At 38.8% G+C, this 21,147-nt stretch overlaps 1 protein-coding gene across 2 annotated transcripts in view; it reads right to left on the bottom strand.

Annotated features, from left to right (window-relative positions):
* RORB (RAR related orphan receptor B) overlaps positions 1 to 21,147 on the bottom strand; it is a 135,444-nt gene that overhangs the window by 10,259 nt on the left and 104,038 nt on the right. For both annotated transcript variants that reach the window (XM_042012746.1, XM_042012745.1), the window contains exons 5-9: positions 9,105 to 9,226; positions 7,709 to 7,841; positions 5,585 to 5,692; positions 4,359 to 4,469; positions 180 to 292 (exon numbers count right to left, since the gene is read on the bottom strand). In XM_042012746.1, the coding sequence (XP_041868680.1) occupies positions 180 to 292; positions 4,359 to 4,469; positions 5,585 to 5,692; positions 7,709 to 7,841; positions 9,105 to 9,226 (587 nt within the window). The remainder of the gene's footprint in view (positions 1 to 179; positions 293 to 4,358; positions 4,470 to 5,584; positions 5,693 to 7,708; positions 7,842 to 9,104; positions 9,227 to 21,147) is intronic.

Raw genomic sequence — 21,147 nt, 5'->3', positions numbered from 1 at the left:
CGAAAAATGGAGTAAAAGGAAACAGGGACAAGAGTCAAACAAGCTTATTTTCTACACACAGCAAGCACATAGTGTGTTACTTTTAGCTTACATTAATGTGGCAATACATAGGGAAACTCCTGCAGGAAGAGAACAGTCATGCTTGAGGGAGTGCTTGGCATTTAGTTTTAAGAACTTACTTTTGTCAACGTCTCCTCGTCGAGGTGGTTCTTCTGGATAACATGTTGAAGTGCAAAGTAAATCTTCTCCTGAAGCTTCTGGACCTTCCTTGGCTCTATTAACCAGGCTCGATCTGAGAAAAAGGAAAACAAAAGGTAGAGAATGCACAGATGTGGGGCGTGCTCATGGTGCACACAGGGTACTGTGCTGGCAAGTATTCACAGGAATCATACTTCTCATGAGGAAAGACTGCATGGTAATTAAAGACATGGTTCAGAGGCAAAGTGTCTTAACCCATTAAAGGGTCACCTGAGCACTTCATTAACACATACAAAACATACAGGAACACAGTGTTGGCCCTGCATCTCTTTGTTTAAAACAGGATGTTAGGTATAAAGATGGAAATAGAAGTGAAACATGGCTCAACCATTTTATTATTCTCTGTTGGTACAATCAGTGTTCTTCTAATTTCAAACTGGCTACGTGATAAACATGTCATGTTATCTCAGTGTGTTAATACATAAATAAACTTACTGAGCAAAATAGTTCTTTGAAAATAAGAATATAATTAAACATCAAAATATAATATATCTCATTATTTATTAGGTTAACATTTTGAGACAAAATGTATTCTAAATAAAAAGAAATGGCTTTCTTCAAAAGAATTTCTTTAATAATTCAAAATAGTTGCAAAGTGCAAATTTATCATTATTTAAAAATGTTCTCTTTTTAAACAACACAAAATGTAAGATTATCTGGAAGAATAACAGCAACAGACACAGCTGTTTTAAAGCCTATATGGCTTCTACTGGACTCAAACCCCAGGTGCAGGAGGTTGTCCTTAAGATCTATATTCTCACAAGTCATAGCTCTGGAGACACACACACAGAGAGGTAGCAGAGCCCAAGACAATCCAAACCCACGTGTGCTTGCAGCACCATTGAACCTTCTGTTTTCCCAAGCTGCAAACTGTTTTTTCCCTCCTTCAATTTTCTCCTTCAATTTCCTCCTCAGACCAATTCTTGGGTATAGATTTGAGCTTTCATATGGGAAATAAGGAAATTTATTTTATCACAGGCATGAATTTTCATGTACAAATTGAGAAGTTTGGGAAAATACCCTTTCACTTTTTTTTCACCCATCACTAAAATAAGCATAGAAATTATTTAAGTTAACCGCTTCAGTGAGCACATGCTACACAGGCTGGAACTGAACAACATTTCATCACAGGAGTAGCAGAATTCTGGCATTTGTCTCACTGTCTCTGGGGAGGGGTGTATGAAAAAAGAGTCAAGTACTGTGGAAAGAGACACAAACAAACCTCAACTACTTAACAGATGATCAGGAAAAGAAAATATATTTTGCAAATATTAGAGAATCGTGTTCCCAGAAGGTAAGCCAAAGGTTCCTGTGCCATCAGTGGCCGTAGAAACTGAATTAGCTGAGAACACATGCACTTTCCACACAACAAGCACACAGTAATGTTTAGACTTCACAGGTTAGGTGCCAAACTTTATGTTATTGTAAAACCTGGTCTTTCAATAGTGTTAAATTAATGCCTATTGGGGTAGACTTGGGCTAGAAGGATTTAATCCTAGAGACCAGTCCCTAAAGGTTTACCTTTCTGTCACAAGAATAAGCTTAAAAATAGACTGAGGCAGTTGAAGGACAGGTTTATCACTCACCTGTCATGAAGCATGCTGTATATTACACAAGAGTTCTTAAATTCATGACAAGAGCTAGGTAAAACTTTTGTAATGGATGCTGAGTTTGTCTCCCAAAGTGTGGTTTCTACCACCTGAACACTGTCTGTAAATTTGGCTAGGATTTCACAGGTAAGTCTAGCTATATACACAGAAGTGCAGGGAAAAGTCAATAGATCAGTTACTACCTATAAAGGATATAAGAAGCAGTGATTCAATACTGTACTTTTCCTCTTGGGTTTTGAACTTGTATATCTTCAAAGAGTACAGTCCACTAGGCTAGAGAATAGTGTAGGAAAGAAGATGAGAGACATCCCAGAAACAGACAAGATCTGCTTCTGCAAAAAGGAAGATGGAAAGAAGAACCATGGTAAGTCAGACTTTCAGGAGACAGACTGGCACATGTGGGAAGCCATGTTCCTGTCTTGCCACATGGCTCTTTTGCATGTTTGCAGGCGGAGATGGCTCTGCAAGCTTTACAGGATTTGTACAACGTTTCAGCTTTTGAAAGCAGAAATCAAGTTAGAGAATCACCTTCAAGCAGTGGGGTTATGTCCACCATTAAATGGAAAATCTGGATTTGTCCTCTGAATTAGATGGAAAATGGAGGTGACACCGGCCGTTGCAACCTTTGCAAAACTACTGATGGATGTTACTCATGGATATTCTTAGGTGCCTCTACTCCCAGTGGACTGCTCTGGTTTGTGTAAGCTGCCTAAACAGAGCAAGGCTGCATGAATCACCTTTCAGGTGGTGACTTCTGCAGAAAAGAAACCGGAATATGAGTACTTCCTAGTGGAATCTCTGTAAGCTTGTATTAATCAATGAAAGGACTGGTGCAGGCACTTCTGTGAAGCAGTGCTTTATTTTTAAATTTTTACATTCGTTGCCATGATGAAACTCTTTATTGTGAAGGAACCAGAACATCAAGTGTGGAAGAAAATATTTCTTTCTCTATTGTTTACTGTTATTGTTTTTGTAAGAAAATAAATGGCACATTTCAATATCAGTTCATTCTGAACTATTTTCTCTGTCTCAACGTAGCAGCTCAGCTGAAATAGGAGTTATTTACACAATCCAAATGTAGAGGTTTTTTATGGAAGAAAGATTGCTTTCACTCATGCACATGCTGCTGCAGCCCATCATTTCTTTCTTGTTGTGTCTTATGACTAGTTACACATGCTCACAGACTACAGAAATAAGCAGCTTGTGTGCACCAAAACCTTTTGTTCCTTTTAAAAATTTTTTTTTAATGGAACAGGAGACACTGCATGTATCCTCTTGCTTGCAAACTAAAGGGACATATGCAGAACTGCAGAAATTAATCAGTGTTTTGATTCCATCTAATTTTTTCCAGGAGCTAGCACCCTCTGCCACCCTCCCATCTTTGGTCTTTTCAGATTGAGGGAGGAATGATGCGCAGAGACCCATTGGGACATTCCAAATCCCCTGTCCCAGAGAAAGTCAGGACATCTGGGGGGTAGTGCAGAGGCAGCTCTCACCCCTGTACACAGTTGAGACACCTCTGAGGTGGAAACTGATGATGTTTGGAGGGTTGTAGTTGCAGTATTTGGCCTAACACCATGAAGAGTCACTGGCTCAACTATTTCACCTCTGAGCAGATGATGGCAAGAACTGCTCAAAGTCAAAATAAAAGTAGTAGAGTCCTTTCCATAGGTGTTATTAATGATGAGAATGAATATTGACACCATCTGTGACAGTCTAATTCTGACTAACATAATCTCTACCACAGATGTGCAAAAGTGTAAAGTGACCTAGAAGTCTTCAGCATAAAAAGATGGAAAAATAATTCATAGTGGATTTTTTTGTACGGCTTTTCAAGAGGTTACCCTTAGATGAAACTGTGTGTCTACATTCTCTGAGGCATATTTAAAAATCCCACACTAAACTGTGAGTTTGTATACTAGCTCCACCTTCTCAGTCAACCTAATCATGGAAGTCTCCTCTGGGGTCAGCCAGGCATCACTCACTTAAATGCATGCTTGCCTGTGCAGAGTTATGATATATGAATACATGAAAAAGAGCATGTTGCACTTCCAATCACTACCTCTCACCTGGAACTAAGTTCAGACAGGACTGCATACTAGTTTTTACTGCTTATGTTCTCATTCGCAAGAAAAAGCGCATCATAGTTATGGACTATATAACCTACTCAGGGTGGTGAATTTTGTGCTCCCTGAAAATCCTAGGAGGAACATGCACCTGTTGAGTAACATGCTTCTCTTCATGTGGTCTGGAGAAAGGCCAGCCTGCACTCCTTGTCCACACAAACCCGATCCATGTCTGTTACACTTTGAATCTACTTCCAGTATATGTAATTCCTGATGGTATACTTGGGTAATTCAGGTATTCTTCCACTGCTTAATACATGCTTAACGTTATTTGATACAGCTTAAACAGCTATTTAAGTATGTAGAACTAGAGGTGGATAAAGAGGAAGAAAAAATCAGTGTGGTGTTTGGAATGAAAAATTACCTGGTGAAATCAGAACAGCAGATGAAAACAAGGCAATCTCCTCCTCAGTCAGCTGTAAGGAACATAAATTCTTTGCAAAGTCAAATGCTTCATTTACCAGATCATCAGAACCTGCAGACCGAAGGGGACAAAACCAATGCTAGAAATCAGCTCTTAAACATGCAGGGATTGTTTTGGTGTCAGAAAAAGTTGTGACTGAATTTCTGTACTGCCAAAGCAAGTGCTTTTCATAAACTATTAAAATTCCACCTAACCTGAAAATGGCACTAAAATGTACATTGAAGTCAAAAATCATCAAGAGTTAGGGTCAAATACAAAAAGTGCACCGACATCTTAGACGAGCGTACTCTTTTCTCAATGAGGAAAGAATTGCTATCTCTAAACAGATATTAAATCTAAGGAGGAGGAAGAACCAGCCCTAAAAACCCTTTATATGTAATTTTACCAATTAACAGAATAAATATTTAATAAAATTTGAAAAAACATCATAAAGATAAATATAAATCAACCAATATGCATTCATAAATGGTTTAAACTTGTCAAGAAGTATTATATTTATGATGCACACTAGCAAAAATATGTATCTATATGATAAATATATACATTTGAAGGAAATATCTCTCTTTGACTTTGGTCCTGAATCAATTTCTGATAATATCAGTCTGATGGATGTGCAAAACACAAACATTTCACTACTAACACTTCAGATTGCACTCAACAACATGTTGAGAAACAAAGTAATTTTTTCAATAAATGATTCTAAATGCACTTACTTAAAAGTTTTAGGCAAAACCTATTTTAAGCAAGTCCTTATCTATATTTCATACCAGTTCATTATTTTAGTCTCCTCATTGCTGGGGCTAAAATTGCCTTCTTCAGGACAACATTAGTGGGAGGGATTTGATACATCAAGTATAACTGAACAGTAAAGATAAACAGCTTGGCTCCTGCCATAAACTCATGGTTTATCAAAACCATGGCAAGATGGCAAGAAATCTATTTGAAAAAACCTCTTGCTGGTTTTTTTATTACAGAAAAACACCGATCACTGCTAGCACCTAATGGAGTCACCATTTTTTTTATTTTTCTGTTCCAGCCTAGACATTTGGAGACTTGAGGATTCTGCATTTACTGGAGATTTCCATTGTGAATCACAATTCACTCAATGACAAATCTATTGCTATGTGGCTCGATGCAATTCATTGAAAAAAAGAAGTGCAACATACCCAAAGCTTTAAACATTTGCATCCCTCCATACTTTCCTTCAAACAGAACAGTATTGTTAAGTGGGTTGAAGGCACGGCACATTCTCACCAAAACCACTTCCAAGCAGCCTATGAGACAAAAAAAAGAGCAAAGGTACCAGATATTACTGCCTAACATCAGAGTACAGGAAATCTCAAGAAGATATTTAGGAAGCCATCAGTCATTAAAAACATCAGAAGGGACAGACACTCTTTGAAGACATCTAGATTACACATCTATGAATGAGAGAAAAAAAGTCTTTCTCTCTGCTTTGAGTATAGAAAGGATCATTTCTGGTCCAGTCTAACCACCTTTTCTTTAGATTGACTTTTTCACCCTTTGCAGAAAATTGGCACCCTGGACTGACTCTGAATTTAGATCCTGGGCCAATAATTCTAGTTTGAAATACTTTATCCTGAAAAATACTCATTTATTGAAACTCCTTTTTAATAATTAAACTTTTTTTTTTTAAATAACAACAAACAGCTTTGTTTAAGACATATGAAAATCCCAGCTTATTTCAGCTGGAGAGGGAGACATCACAAAGCATTTTTAGAGAGAAAATAAAAATTAAAGTGCTGTCAACAGCACCCCTAAAATAGGTTTTACTTCTTGTTTTTCTCTTTTTTATTGGTTGTTGAATAGAGAAAGGAATGCTTCTTTTTTACTCCTTATCTTTGCATATTATTTCCTAACCGCAAAAATAAGCAGTTGGAAAAACGGAAGGAAAAATTTTAAGATCCCTTAACTAAATCCAGATCTCCTGTAAGATAAACTCTGAATCTGAGGATTCTTCTGCAGACATGCTTTTGAGAGAAAAGTCCTAATTTTCTAACTCCTGGTCAGCATTGACAGCAAGAGAAAATAAAACCTGACATATTTTTACATGCTACAGCTTAACAGTGTTTTCCAACAGCAGAGTGAAATAAATATTTTCCTGATGGTGCAGTTGTGTTGTTAGCTTTGCCAGTCACACAAAGTTTCCTAGGGATGCACTGGCATCTACCAGTTTTTGTGCTATAACCCCCTTTTCCCAGGAAACTGTCGGTGTGCTCCCCTGCCTCTCTGTATCACTTCCCTTTGCACCTGTGCCCATCATCAGAGCCCAGTCACAGACTGAGACACAGTCATGGTGCTTGTAACACCAAGGTTGTGGCTTTGGTTCCCCTATGGGCCATTCACTGAAAAGCTGGACTTGATGATCCTTGTGGATCCCTTCCAACTCAGAATATTCTGTGATTTCTGTGTATGGAGTGCTGGATCACACAGGCTTTCAGCCTTAGTGAAGAGATCTCTCTTCAAATAGAAGCAGTTCTTAAGTTTTAACAAGCTGCCTCACACAGCATCCTACCTTTTACACATGGAGGGAGCAAGAAACTGATATGACGGGGTAAATGTAGTTAATTACCAGTTGTGGTTCTTGTGGTACACTCAGTCATACTATTTTGTCCTCCTGGCCTTGGCAGTGTTACTGCATAGTCATGATAAATCTTGTAATGATTCTTTTGGAGGACAGAAATTACTGAGTCTCTTGATAAGAAGCGAAAGCCTTTTTCCCCTGCCTTTATGCACACACATGCAAACCTGGCATGCACGGACAGCATGGCTGGAGCACATTGCTGTAATCCACTCTCATTTATTCTGAAACCAACTGGTCACCAGCAGGAACTTTCCCTCCTGTGCATTGGCTGTAGAGTATTTCTGCAGTCTCATTAAAAAGATTAAACATGACCACAGAGACAGGCCCCACTGAGCCTGCGTTTGTTTCATTAACGACAAGTGAGGATTTTACAGGGTGGCAGATGACTGATTTTACCAGCTCAATTTGCAGGCTCCTTCCACCACATGTCAGGTTGGAGACTGCAGTTTCTGCAATGGCTATGTGTGTGTGTGTACTTAATAACCACAACTGACTGTAGAGGGAAGGGGATCAGAAGGCAGTAACATGATTAATGTGGAAAAATACAGAAAGGTTAATGTACCTAACGAAACAGACTGAAATTAGGGCTCCTTCAAAATTAAAATGATTTGCAGGAAAAGACAGGAGAGCACATTTCTAGGGTGCTGGGTGCTAAACCAGTCTCAAGCCTCTGGTATTTACCCACCTGACTTAAGAAGAAGAATTTGGTCATTCTGGCAGAGCTCCATGAAGCCTGTTATGCGCTTTGCAAACTCCACCACATACTGGATAGCATGGGTGATCTGAATGGCACACTGCTGCCACAGAGCTTCTCTCGTCTTCCGGGAAAACACACATGGAAAAGCAAAGCGGTCAGCAAGCAGGTACATGAGTGTTTTAAGTTCTTCAGGTGGCCTTGCATAGAGGAGGACTCCCCACACTCCATCCCCACACCCAGGCAGAGCTAGCAGCATCTCTTCTTCTCTAGGTACCCAACATTCTCATTAGAAGGCTGCTTTCACAAGCCATTGCCCCAGTCATTTGAGCCCTGGCATTGCCTCTGCAAAGGAGCAGAATGCACTGCCCAGTGTTAAAATGTGGTTCTAATGTTAGCTTTTGTGCAGGATGGATTAATAGTGGCACAAGGAATGTACACATTCCATAGCATTCTTAGGCAAGAAGTGGCACGATGCTATTACTTTATTCAATAGAATACTTTTCCTAGTTTGAAATTTAAAATATTATGTAATTAAAGTATCTGAACACAGATTACATAAAAATTTTGACTTCTTGATAATCATTTTCCTTGCACACACATGTGTGTAAATGTAAATGGATGTTCTTCATTTCATGGCTCTGCAAGCTGTGGTGTGTTTTTGTTCCTGCTGATACTGCATAGCCCCTCAGATTTCAAAGAACAAGCTGGACTCTCTCCTGTCTCTTACATGACCAGCTAATGTGCCAACTGAAATCTGACCGAAGACTCATCGCTAATGAAGCCAGTGCAAGAGGCACACAGATTCCTGTTGACTGGACTACATCTGAAGACGTGCCAGTGGAAAACAGACTGAACTTGACCTGAGAATCGCAGAAGCAGAACAAAAATGTAGTGTAATGAGATCATTCTTCCACCCAATACTGAACAGCTTCAATTTAAGGAGTACTTTCTGTTTGTTATTATCTATTGTCCATTGTAAGTGACAGGTATTTGTTATTCACATAAAAAGCAGATGTGGTTTTAAAATTATAAGGAAACAAAGTTATGTTGTCCTATATTCTTAAAATCCTTGCAACAGAGGATCTTATCATAATCACATGGAAGTTAACTGAATTTCTGCATGAGGTTTAAACCTGTGATAAGAAGCACAGAAAACTGGATTCCATGACCATATCTAAGCTTTAACATTAGCAAACATCCCAATATGCTGGAATGCTGCTGCTTCTTTTTATGAAGTGTCACTGCTTTGCTTTCAGCAACCAGTTCCTCAAAGATATTTAGAAGTGTATTTTGACTTATATGAAACTCATCAGTATATTCTTGTCAAATAAATTACTCTGTTAACAATTTCAAGCAGAAGAAAAAGCGTATTATAGGATTGTACCTTGCTCTGGTAAACCTTTATTTCTTCATATGTGTGGGTCTGCCATGCTAGCTGATGTAATTCCTCCATTGTATACTGACATGTCTCCAAATGAGATTTAATGATATTCTGTGCAATTCGATCTGCAAAAAGGAGAATAAAAAGTAGCATGCATGAAACAGTGAACAGTGATCTGCAACAGCAAAATGCTGAAAACACTGAAGTTGTTGGAAAACACATATTTAAGAAAATTAATCTTTTCTTTTTGATGCTTTCTCATGTTTTTATTTCTGAAGATGATTGTTGCAAAATATTTCAGTATTCAACCCAAAACCAAATGATCTTGATAAAACAGTGGATCTGTAGATGAAAATAACAATGATTTTTGTGAAACTACACAGAATCTTCGTTCTGAAAGTGATTTAATATGTTTAAATAAATTTCATTTGGAGAACCTGTTTACCCAATTGCTTTTGTCTTCTCCAAGCCTGCGCAGTTAACTGGTAGACTCTTTTAGCCTGGAGAAGGGGAGGAACACTGCCGCTGATTATCACCCCAGCAGGGTACCTCTTCAGGCTTTAAGCCACAACCTCTGCATGAAGGCAGTATCTCTCCTCCTGCTGTGTGTAGGTGTTTGCTTGCTTTCCTCATTGTCCACTTCCGCCTAGTTCTACTAAAATAATTGATCTGCTGAACTCAGTGGTCAGCACGTTTCAGAGCTGCCAGGTCTCTCAGAAATTGACTGACTGCTTGAACTTGACATCAACATTTGCATTACCTTGGTGTGACTCATAAAAGAAGCGGAAACAGGTCTTTTTTCGCAAGTGAGTTTTAAGGTGGATCAATTTCTGATTGAATGTGATGAGCAAGAACACGGAGACCGGTTTTAGCAAAGGGCAAAAGCTAAAATTAGTATCCTAGGTTTAGGAGGAGTGATGGAGGACACAGATCTTACATACAGCACTAAGCCTCCCTTGAAGTTATGCTGAAATTGCAGCCTTAGAAACTACTTCAACAACATGGAATGCAGGATGCAAGCAGAAAGAGAAGCATTCAATGTTGCCCTGGAAACACACTGAAATTATGAGTAAACTTCTTAGACTTCTTTGCCCTTAAGGCCACTTGAGTGAATTAAAAAAAATTTTTACAAGAACTTTTAACATGAATTCATTAGCATTAGGAGTTGAAATGTTGTGATAAAATATGTTAAAGAAAACTGATTATTTCCTATTTTGTGACTTTGGGACCTACACATCTAATGAAGCTCAGTGCTTCAGCCTGAAAACTTTGCTTAAGCCAAGAAACTTTCAAACAAAGGAACAAAGTTGAAGCCACAGAAGTGAACTGAAGCACTTGTGGCAGAATGGGCATTGCACAGAAAACGTTTGTCAAAAAAGGGAAAAGGACATTGACAATGCATTAGCCAAACCCAAGCATGGGGAGTAGAAAGAACTAGGTATGCCATCGTTTACTTGTTCAGATCAACAGTTTGCACAGAGTGTAAGGATCTGGAGCCTGGAGTTCCAAAATCAGACTGCTTCTTTGGCCAAATACTGACTGAACTTAGAAAGCCAGCAAGAAGGAAAGCTGAAAAAAGAACATAGGAGCATATGTTCCCTGTAAACACTGCTAGAGGAGTGCTGTTTGAAAGACAGATGCCTGTGCTACTCTCACAGTTAATAAACTGAGACTCAGTGGAAAGGCGCTGAAGATAAAAAAGTTGCAGGTCTGTATAGGAAAAATAAAACCTGCTTAATTGAATTCGTACAGGTATCTCTTTATAGGTCAACACTATCTTTAGGCTTCCTGATGGAAGAATTGACTCCGGCCTAACGATAACTAAGAATGTATATTAGTACAGTGATCTACTCACTGTTCTTTTATGGAAGGTTAGATGCAAGTCTTCACCTCTGATGGTAAGGTGTTGCATTTTGTAACAAAAATCTTGAGGATAAATGGGCATCTCGCTTACAATGAATGTCTCATGTAATTTTATATGACTGCATAGACAGATTTCTAACCTGATATCAACAATCTGAAAACAAGACCTTTTGATTTCACTCACTTCAAAATATATTTGATTAGCAGTTCTACATTACTGTGAAGCTCCTCAGCTCCCCACCTCTTCCTAGCATTTATGTATTTACCTTAGGAAAGAAAAGCTGAGAAACTCTCCAGGGCTTTCTAGGGATGGTATCCTGTGTTTTACCCCATGCACCTATTCCTTACGTACTTATGCTTATGTTGAGATGACATTAAAACCAATTTAGATGTGCAAAGGCCTGGGGCAATCGCAGCAAGCAGCAGCTCTGAATGCCAACACCCGAAGAGGAATCAGGTGCAGGACAAACTTGAAACTCTTGTGCTGCAGGCTAGGCAAGGCTGAGTGTGTGATGGAAAGGGTACGCCGGGTCTCTGATGAGAAGGGAACTGCTCTTTCAGCAGAGGAGGCTGCTTACTTATATTCCATGCTGGAGTCCCTGGAAGAAGCTTTATACAAATATAGCATACACTGGGTGGCAGAGCTGACATGATGCAAAAGGAAAAAGAAGTATACACTTGTCTTGGCTTCTCAGATGGTCCAGCAACAGAAGTTCCAACATAGGCAGAGCAAACAATGTCACTCTTAAAGGGTTTCACAGCCCATGGCCTTTTTTTTACCCCTGAATTTCCCCCTAAATTTTCAGATTTTATCATAATTTTGCTAATGAAGTTGGAGTTCAGTAGACATCTTGGCAAATCCCAAGCAGAATGACATTCCTAAACCACTGGGAACAATATACTGCCATCTGATGTAAACCTCCCCTATCACACGTACTGTGCTGTACCTAAAATATACGAGTTTCTGTGAGACCTGGCAGCTCTGAAATATGCTGACCACCAAGTTCAACAGATTAGTTCTTTTAACAGAACTAGAAAGAAATTGACAACAAGGAGAGCAAGCGACACAACAGGAAAAGAGATACCACCTTGATGCAAAGGCCTAAAGCCTGTGGAGGTACCCTGCAAGGGTGATCATCTAATAGCTATGTTTGTCCTCTTCTCCAGGCTTAGAGGAGTCCACTACAATTACTTCACGTATCAAGTCTTGACTTTTAGTTGATTTTGTTTTCAAAAATCTTGGACCATAGATTTCAAGGGTCCCCTTTCACTGGGTAATTGCATGTACACAACTAGAAATCCTGACTGGATGGACTCTAAGGACTACAAAAGACAACTGTGTTCTTGTGACTTCAATGTGAACTGCATTCCTATTTGAATTCTTGTCAGCTTCCATTTCACATAAATTACAGCAGGCTTGCTGTATGAAAAGGAAAACAAAAGAGATGATTCTGGCCACATCGGTGTGAGAATCAAAGTCTGCAACATTTTATTTTCTAAGCATCAACTGCTCCAACTGTTGAGTGAAAATTAATAATTCTAATGGAAAGAATTCCTGAGCCGGCATGACAGTACACCACCAGCCTGTAAACTGCAGGATTTGTAAAGCTTATCCATCTGCCACAGTATGTAAACACAAATGCAGGTGCTTTACTCCTCCCCTTTTGCCTACATACTGGGTTTTAGTACATTAGGGCTAAATCTCCTACCATCATCACTTGATATTACATGATACCTGAAAATCACAGCACATTCTGGCAGATGACTCTGTCTGGGAAAAATGGTCCACAGAAAATAATGTTCCCAGTTTCCAAACTCTGGTGTACACTGGGATATATTTGCATTAGACAGCTTGATTCTAAATTTGATGATTTCTTAGTATTGGTACCTTGAAATTTTTTCTTGAAAAGCAGACACTTTTTCTACAAATGCTCTGCTTCATTAAAAAAAAAAAAATCTAGAAGAAAGTATTGCTTCCATAGAGATAAACCAGAAACAACATACTCAATCAAGGAAACTGTCAATAATTGTAAGGAATAGGGTTTCAAAAACCAGAAAGGCTCAAACAAAATACATCATGGAATGTCCACTTAACGTTTCGTTATTGTCCTGCATGTCTCTGACTGGCTTTCTCTAACGGCCCACTATTCTAGCTGTAGAGACTCATCTGTTCTTAGACGACAAGGAAATCCAGATGGTGTTTGTTGGCATGGCTGGAGAGCAGAAACCTGAGAGGTCAGGCTGGCCCCGGCTCTGTGCAGTACAGGGCGTGCTGCCCATCCTGGTGAGGCCTTGACAGGTGCCAGACCGATGGGTAGATAATTTAATTGGGGTTTGGCAATGCAGCAGTTAAAAAAAAAAAGTCTAATGCATAGTAGGGGATGTCCAGAAGAAGCTGAAAATTGTACATCAGGAAGCTAAAGAGGACCATGAGAGATCAATGTTGTTTCAGGAAAAGAAATGGCTTTTACATTTGGCCTGGCCTACCTAAAACAGAACACAGAACCAAGAGCTTTGAGGGCTGCCCAGTGAAGTACACTATACAGTGAAGTTAGTGCAGCAAACCTGGATCCCTACAGATGCATCGAGTATCACTTGCCACTTCCCCTCTGACCTTCCACCCCCAGAGTCTGGGTGGGTAACTGGCATCATGTATGTGCACGAGCGACCGGTCTGCTCAGTTTGACTGGTCATCAGCCACTGCCTTCGGGGGTGAACATGGGACTGGGCTGTGGCTTCTGCCTTTCCCTAAAGCTGTCTGTCTCCTTTGCCTACTGAGTAGTCTCTTCTCCGAAACTTGTAGGAACTCAAGTGTCTGAGACTGCTGCTTCATTTCACTGGAGCTGGAGAGTAGCTTAGAGAATGACTGTACAGCCCTGACAGACCAACTGGGGAGACAGAAAGACTGCAAAAGTCCTATTTCATCAGTAGAACAGGCCAAAAGCATGTGTTGCAAGAGAAGAGAAGCTGCGCATAAACCTGGGACTACAGCTCACCACTTCCAGAACAGTAAATAGCCTTTTCTGTTTCTAGTTTTGCTTGCTCTGGCAGGCTCTTTTTTTCTCTCCCTTGTTTTTTTTTTTTTCCTCCTACTGTACTTTCTTATTTTAGATTTCAAGAGTTACCTCACAAAAGGCACTCTCTCCAAAGACTACAATTGCTCAAACATTTATTGCATCAGTGGAGTAGAAATTGCTTAAATACCAGTACATACAGAAAACTGAACACAGCAACCTAGATAGTAGCAATCAAAATCAGCATACCACAGACCCACAAGGACCTACCATCAGCTGATAAATCAGTCCTGCTTTTTTCAGGCATTTCCTTGCAACAATTCAGAGATCTCCAACTAAAATACTGAGGAAAAACTCCATCTTGAGGTCAAATACAATGCTGGTGGGGAATGGATGTAATCCATGGAGTGCACACAGCATTCACCAGCTATGAATTTGGCCTGCTAAGTGGAAATTATCCACAGCAGCATTTGTTTCCTACAGGCTCCTTAGTTCTTTCATTTGTCTCTCTTTTCTCAGGAGAGACTCTAGTTTTTCTCAGCATTCCCTTCTTTTGCACAGGGAACTGAAAAACTTTGAAGTGTGCCTCCTAAAACACTGATAATCTACTTCAATTAAAATGAATAATGAATCTTTAATTTGCCACTTACCCTTAGGATCCAGTTGGGTAGCTAAGAGCTTATCTCAGCCTATATCCTAAGTTGAGCTCTTGCAGGGATCCACTTTGAATTAATGCTGCAGTAACATCACAGCTTTGGCTGGCTGCTGTAAGCATACATATCAATTCGTACACCTACTAAAACTCCAGCCAGGCATTCTAAATAAAATCTCCGTTCTAGAACCTGTTCAAAAACTTGGCAAGACAGCATTGGATCAACACGGTTTTTTTGTATGCTAATTCAAGGGTACGCTATTTTTGTACACTAATTATGACTACAAAATGAAAATTTTTGAAAACTGAATCATTGAAAGATTATTCTCAAGAAATTCTTTGACAGTTGTAGAGACATTGACACAGGTAATAAGGTAAAAATACCTCTGTGGTTGCTGTTAAACATGAATAATAAGTCTCAATTTTTCAAAATGAACTGGATATAAAGCCTGATACTTTTTTTTTCAGAAGAACAGGAACATTTTTTCCTTAGTGGCTGCAAAAAAGCTCATTCCATTTCTCATCTGTCTGCGGCATTCTCAATGCCATAATGCAAAAAGTATTTCCCTTTAAAAAACAAGCAAGTTTCATAACCCCTATTTATTTAATAAATTTGTAACATTATACAATATGCATCCTAGAAAGATAGTAAAAAACATAAAACCACTCATATGAGACTAGAAGTGCTGGAATTTAGTTCAGGAATAACCTTTCCTTATGTTTAAGTTATTGAATGATCAATGTCACTAACAGATTGCACAAAGAGTAAACGTTACATGTGTGAATTCTCTATTTCCTCCCTCTCCTTCAAAATAAATCAGTGCTTCATTTGCCTTTCAAAAAAATGCTAATAAATTAGTAGAAATGACAATACAATGGAATGAAGTCCTTATCTTAAGGAACCTAGAGGATGGACCCAGAATTCTGTTAGATCCTAGAGGTTTTTTATAAATGCTTCATGGTCTCTACTTAGTAATATTTCTCCCGGGACTCAGCCAATTTAGCAAAAATTAGAAATCATTTAACTGGCAGCAAAAGCACTAACCAAGGAAATAATTAGAGTTCAAATGGACTCTAAAGGCACCGTATAATTATCACAAATTTATTGAGATGAGCTGTTTTTTAGCTTCTTCCAGCACAGGTTGCACAGAGATCTCTTTATATTAAAATGAAACTGTTCTGAAACAAGAAAGTGGTTCCATTTCTTATAGTTAAGCAAACATTACTTGGACATTGTTCTCTATTAAACTGAGAAATATGTATGGAATAATTAGAATATTACTAGTTTCAAACCAGGTTTGTAAGTTTGCCCTGTCATAGCCTGCAAAACCTGGGAGAGGTTAACGTATCTTTTAGCACTTGTTTCACTGCCACAGTCTTCAAATTAACTTTTTACAAAGATTTTAAGCAATCTATCTATTGAAACATGTTAAAAAGTAATGACAAACATTCTACAACAGTTCTATTTTCCTGTAGTGTGGCAAATGAGTTGGATGAAAGTGATGCTAGTGTATAGTGTCAGAAAGTGGAATAATTTAGTTATCATAAGCAATGCCAGAGTCTTCACTGATCAAAAGATAAACATCCATGCAGTCAAAAAGGAACACAAGACAGGTCTCCATGCCTTAATATCTTGTATTAATTATTCCCATTTACATGTGACTTTCATTCCTCAAAGACTACTGCACTATAAAATCTGTGTTCTGATAATCAGTTTCAGCATTTGTCTCTAAGCCCTATGTCTTGTCACCTTGAATTTTTTCCTATGCACATCTATGTTATTCTCTCAAGCATTTCACTTGAATTCTTTCTCATATCTTTCCACTCTTGTATAAAAGAATTGTTGCTGTTCTGTGAAATAAAATATCAAAAGCTGAATGGACTGATGAAAGACATCATTACCTATGAAGCTAGAAACAGCATCACAAAATGCAAAGCAAGCAGAATTACCTTGTTCTCAGGAATAAAGTGGGAAATAGTGAAATGCATGAAGTGAGTGATGAAATCTACCAGACAGAAAGCACACAGTGTGAAAAACTGGACTGTAGCCTTGGAAAGGCAAACTTAGGATGTTGCACGTGTACTGGGAAAGAAAAAAAATTGTAACCCCAAACTTCTGACCTTGCGCCTTAGGATTACAGAACGATCAATCAGTGTTGTCCAGGACGACAAAGAAATACAACATGGACCCCAGGTTAAGCTCTCAGAAAGTACAATTACCTTGTAATTGTTGGTGCTGACCGCCCAGAAACACCAGACAAAAACACTGACAGGAAAGTTGACACTAAATCCATAAAGGAACTTAAGATGAGGAAGAAAGCAACAACTAACCACTAATTCAAACCATAGCAATTTTGGCAGATAGTATTCCACTTCCATACACTACAGTGATTCCTAAACCATCACTGGCTTGACCTCTTGATTCTCATCCGCAGTTTGACTCTTTGTGGGTTGTGTGTGAGCCACAACCCTGGAAGACAACATACTTCTTTCACACATCCCAGGCCCTCTGTGCTCTGGCACCTGCTCCAGTCCTCCTTTTTTGACCGTTTCTTGCAGAAAGATGTTTCTTCTGCAATTGACATTGCTGCTCCAAAGCATACACATGGAACCAGCCAAAAGTCTATTCTTAAAACTGGCAGCAACAGCAAGTCTCAGTACTCATCACACCATAAGATTTACATTGATCTTTCTGTGTGATTTCTAATCTGACAATATTCACAGCACAATGTTACTCCTGAAAAGATTGCCATGATATATGGTAATATATGGGATATATGATATGGTATTTTACATATTTTGACTGCTACAAATGGTTGATTTCTAACTGCTTTTTTGTGATTCTCAGTAGAATGAACATATTTTGTCAAGTTTGTTCATGCAAAAACACATTCTCATCTTTGCAGAAAAGGAGCCATTTTATACACTTTTAAGGATTAGAAATTCTCTTACTTTAAAGAACTATATTATGATGCTTTCAAAATGTAGGCTACAGATACGGTTGTTTTTAATACCGTTCTATGCATATTTTTAGTTCATTTGTAAAACAAGCTGAAGTTCTAAGTTTTGTCACGTGAACTGAGCACAGAATTGAAATTTGAATGTATTCTGATTGTCATTTTTAAGCAGGTAATGATGGTAAGATACAGTGTCCCGATGGTATGTGCACAGAAATGCACATGTTGCATATTTTAAATGCTCACTAGATGGCAACATTGCTTCTCTTAAATACAGCTGCCAAGGTGTAGACAGCAGCCCCATAAATTTTGACTGTCACGTTTGTAGAAGGAATATTAAACCATGGCCTAGAAAAAAAAGTGAAAGAATGTTACAGACGACTACAAAAACGTAGTTTCTGTTTCACTGCGGGGTGGGTGGTGGCTTTGTAAAGGGAACATAAACACACACGCTATTGTCACCTTAGGGTATGGGCTTTAATTAGCAAGCTCATTGCATTTTGAATGTGATTTGGAGTGTACCTTTAAATAGCATCTAATTGACCAATACATGTTCAGTAAGCTGTCTGTTAACACTTGATCTGGCACAGGGAACAAACCCTGGAGATAAATAGAAGGGTGTTAAAGAATAAGAAATGCTTATCACATTGGCAAAATGCTTTTGAAGTGCTCATCACATGGAGAAATGGTTTCCATACCAAAGCACAGAGGACTTTTAAAGACATCAGTCTGATACTGATACATATTTATATATTGCATATCCAATACTAAGTGTTGTGGACATCCATGAAGAGTATAGACATGGAGGAATAAACTAAGTTCTTCTAAAATTAGTAAAAATATTTTTGCTGAAAGAAGAAGGGTGTGGCACTGGCTTTTGTACAGATCTTCAGCAGAGGACTTTAGAATGTTTACAGGTGAAGATCTCCCTTCAAGGAGAGAGAGTGAAATAACTCCTGCTTGTATGATATTGAAGCAATGGAAATTAAGTAACTTCACAGAATATAAAGATGAACCCAGCTAAATTATAACTAAATTACAAATGCACAGAATGTCATTTGTGGTCACTAAGAGGACTTTTCTTTTACATACCTATCCTGAATCAGTCTTTAAAAAAATGTTAAGGTTTTCCTTTACTGTCATTTTTCAGGCTATGTGCCCAGGTCAGAAGAGCTGTGCCTTACAATATAAGACCGGTGATGCCTCCTCCAAACCACATTTGGCGTCTGTCCTAGAGAGTTATTGCCCACCCTAAGATATATAGAGCAGACAGGGCTTAGAAGGACTGGGGAAAGGGAAGATCAAACCGGAGCTCACCAACCTTACTTTAATTTTGGTAGAAATGTAAGCTCTCCAATGGGGTACCTTCATACAGGCCTGATGGTGAAGAAATGTAAATATATGTAAACAATACTTCCATCTGTAACTATAGAGGCTGGGCTATGTGACCTCCTGTACACCCTAGAGGTATCTTAAGGACTACCTACATATACACAGCTACAGGGCACCCTTCAGTTTGGCTTGCAGTGACAGTGAACCCTTAACCAATCTGTTTTCTCCACAACAGTGTTTGCTTAATAATTTTATCTTGTCCCTAAGAAATCATAGCTGATAATCTCAACTGCAGTTAAGGCAGGGAAGCGTTTCCATTAACTTTTACAGACCAAGATTGGAGCCACATATTTAGTGAGGAAAATGCAATGTTCAGCTCAGTGACAGATAATATTATGCACATATATTTAAACAAGGTAGTCTTTTAATTTCACCAAGTCTAAAAATAAGCGTTTGATCCTCCCAGTTTAAAACCACACTTGGGAGCAAGCACTGCCATCAGGAACTGGAGCTTCCTTCTCACTTCAGAATTTCCCACCCACCAGCTGACCTCCGTGGTTTGCTGTGTCACGAGAAAGCCATTCTGCAAATCACCAAATTCTTGCTTTTGACATGACAAGCAGATTTCACCCTATGGTTTGAGCTCCCACGGCACAATGAGAAATTTCTGTCTTCCCAGATGTGTAGATGGCACAATGGTCATGGAAAAACAGGACCATGCTGCCCAGTCCCTGGCACATGTGTCCTCGGGACATGGGTGTTTCCCATGCTAACAGCATCACTGGTTGACAGAACACACCTGGATTATGCCACCCATGGACAGCAGGACAGGCAGTGACAGAGCCTGCTGAACCCATTTGCTCACTGCACCTCACCTATTCTGTGTTCTGCCCACCCAAATGTATATCGTGTCCAACAAGATGCCTTGTGTTAAGGACAAAAATACCTTCCTTTAAAGAAAAGAGATCTGGACTGGAAATGCAGTTGATGCCAAGTTGAGGTTCTGCCCCTGTAAGTGTATTTATGAGCTTTGGAGTGATTTCTTTATGCTTTGCTTTTTTTTTTTTTTTTTGGTAACAGGAACTGGAATACTGACAAGGGCTGTGCCTAATGGGGCACTACCTGATTTTGTACAACTTTTCTCCATCATAAGCTCTGACAGCTACATGAGGAATTTGTGACTGTATCTGAAAATGCTCTTTGTTATACTTAACCCTCTCGTCCACAGGAGACATTGCCTATCCTGTTTTTCATAGTGATCAGATAATGTGCAGCTGTATCTTGGTCTATTCAACTCATTTGGAGAAATATAATAATCCTAAGTATGTGCAACAGAGCCCTATATAACTTTAATTGGTCAGCATGTCTTTCTCCCACACCTATTTGCTTGCGCAGTATATAGATACCAGTAAATATGCAATACAAGATAAGCTATATTTTGCTTGCTGTTCCATTCTAATACTGTGTGTCAAAACAGTTGCTGTGTAAAAAATTTTGCATTTCAAAACTGTTAAGCTGAACAATTTCCATTTCCACTACAAAGTCTTCTGTAGATGAATGTACATTCATGAAAAAGAACACTTTCACATTCAAATTAAAGCACAGAACTGTAACAGATCAAAGTAGCTCTAACCATTTAGATTACTTTTTGGTGGAACTAGAAAATTACCATGTGAAGAAAAGCATGTCAATGATGTGTAAATTATGTCATAGAGTTATCTTAGAAAATATTATTGTTATAACTGAATCAAACTGACAGGGAAAGGAAGACTTGTTACTTGGATTTTAAAGAGAACTTACTGTTGGATAGCAAGCCAAATGTAAATACTAAAGTAATATATGCAATTGCAGCAAGTATTTTAGTCAGGTGCAGCAGGGACCATTGTTAGGACTTGTTTTACAAGCATTTAACATTTTCATAATAATCTGAAAGAGAAGGTTCATAGCATGCTAATTAAGAGACAATTCTAAACTGAAACAAGTCACAAAGCATCAATGAAGACTGAGGCATAATGCGACAGGATTGAAAAGATTAGAAAAATAAGAAAGAGAAAATGAGATTCAAACTTGGAAATGTGCAGTCAACTATATCTTAATAAAAAAATGCCCTACACAGGAGAGAAGTGAGTTTGAAACAAGCAAAGCATTAACACCAAAGGAGTAAGTGAACTGGATTTTGGTTGACATGTAATGCAGAAGCTGCACAGACTACTTTCGTTCTGAGTGCC

This window comes from Corvus kubaryi, unplaced genomic scaffold, assembly GCF_017639235.1.
Source record: "Corvus kubaryi isolate FWS band 111438036 unplaced genomic scaffold, C.kubaryi_AGA036_p1.0 split1-37296, whole genome shotgun sequence".
Classification (NCBI taxonomy): domain Eukaryota; kingdom Metazoa; phylum Chordata; class Aves; order Passeriformes; family Corvidae; genus Corvus; species Corvus kubaryi.
Note: the sequence above shows the minus strand (reverse complement) of the source record. Positions and strands in the feature narration are given on the sequence as shown.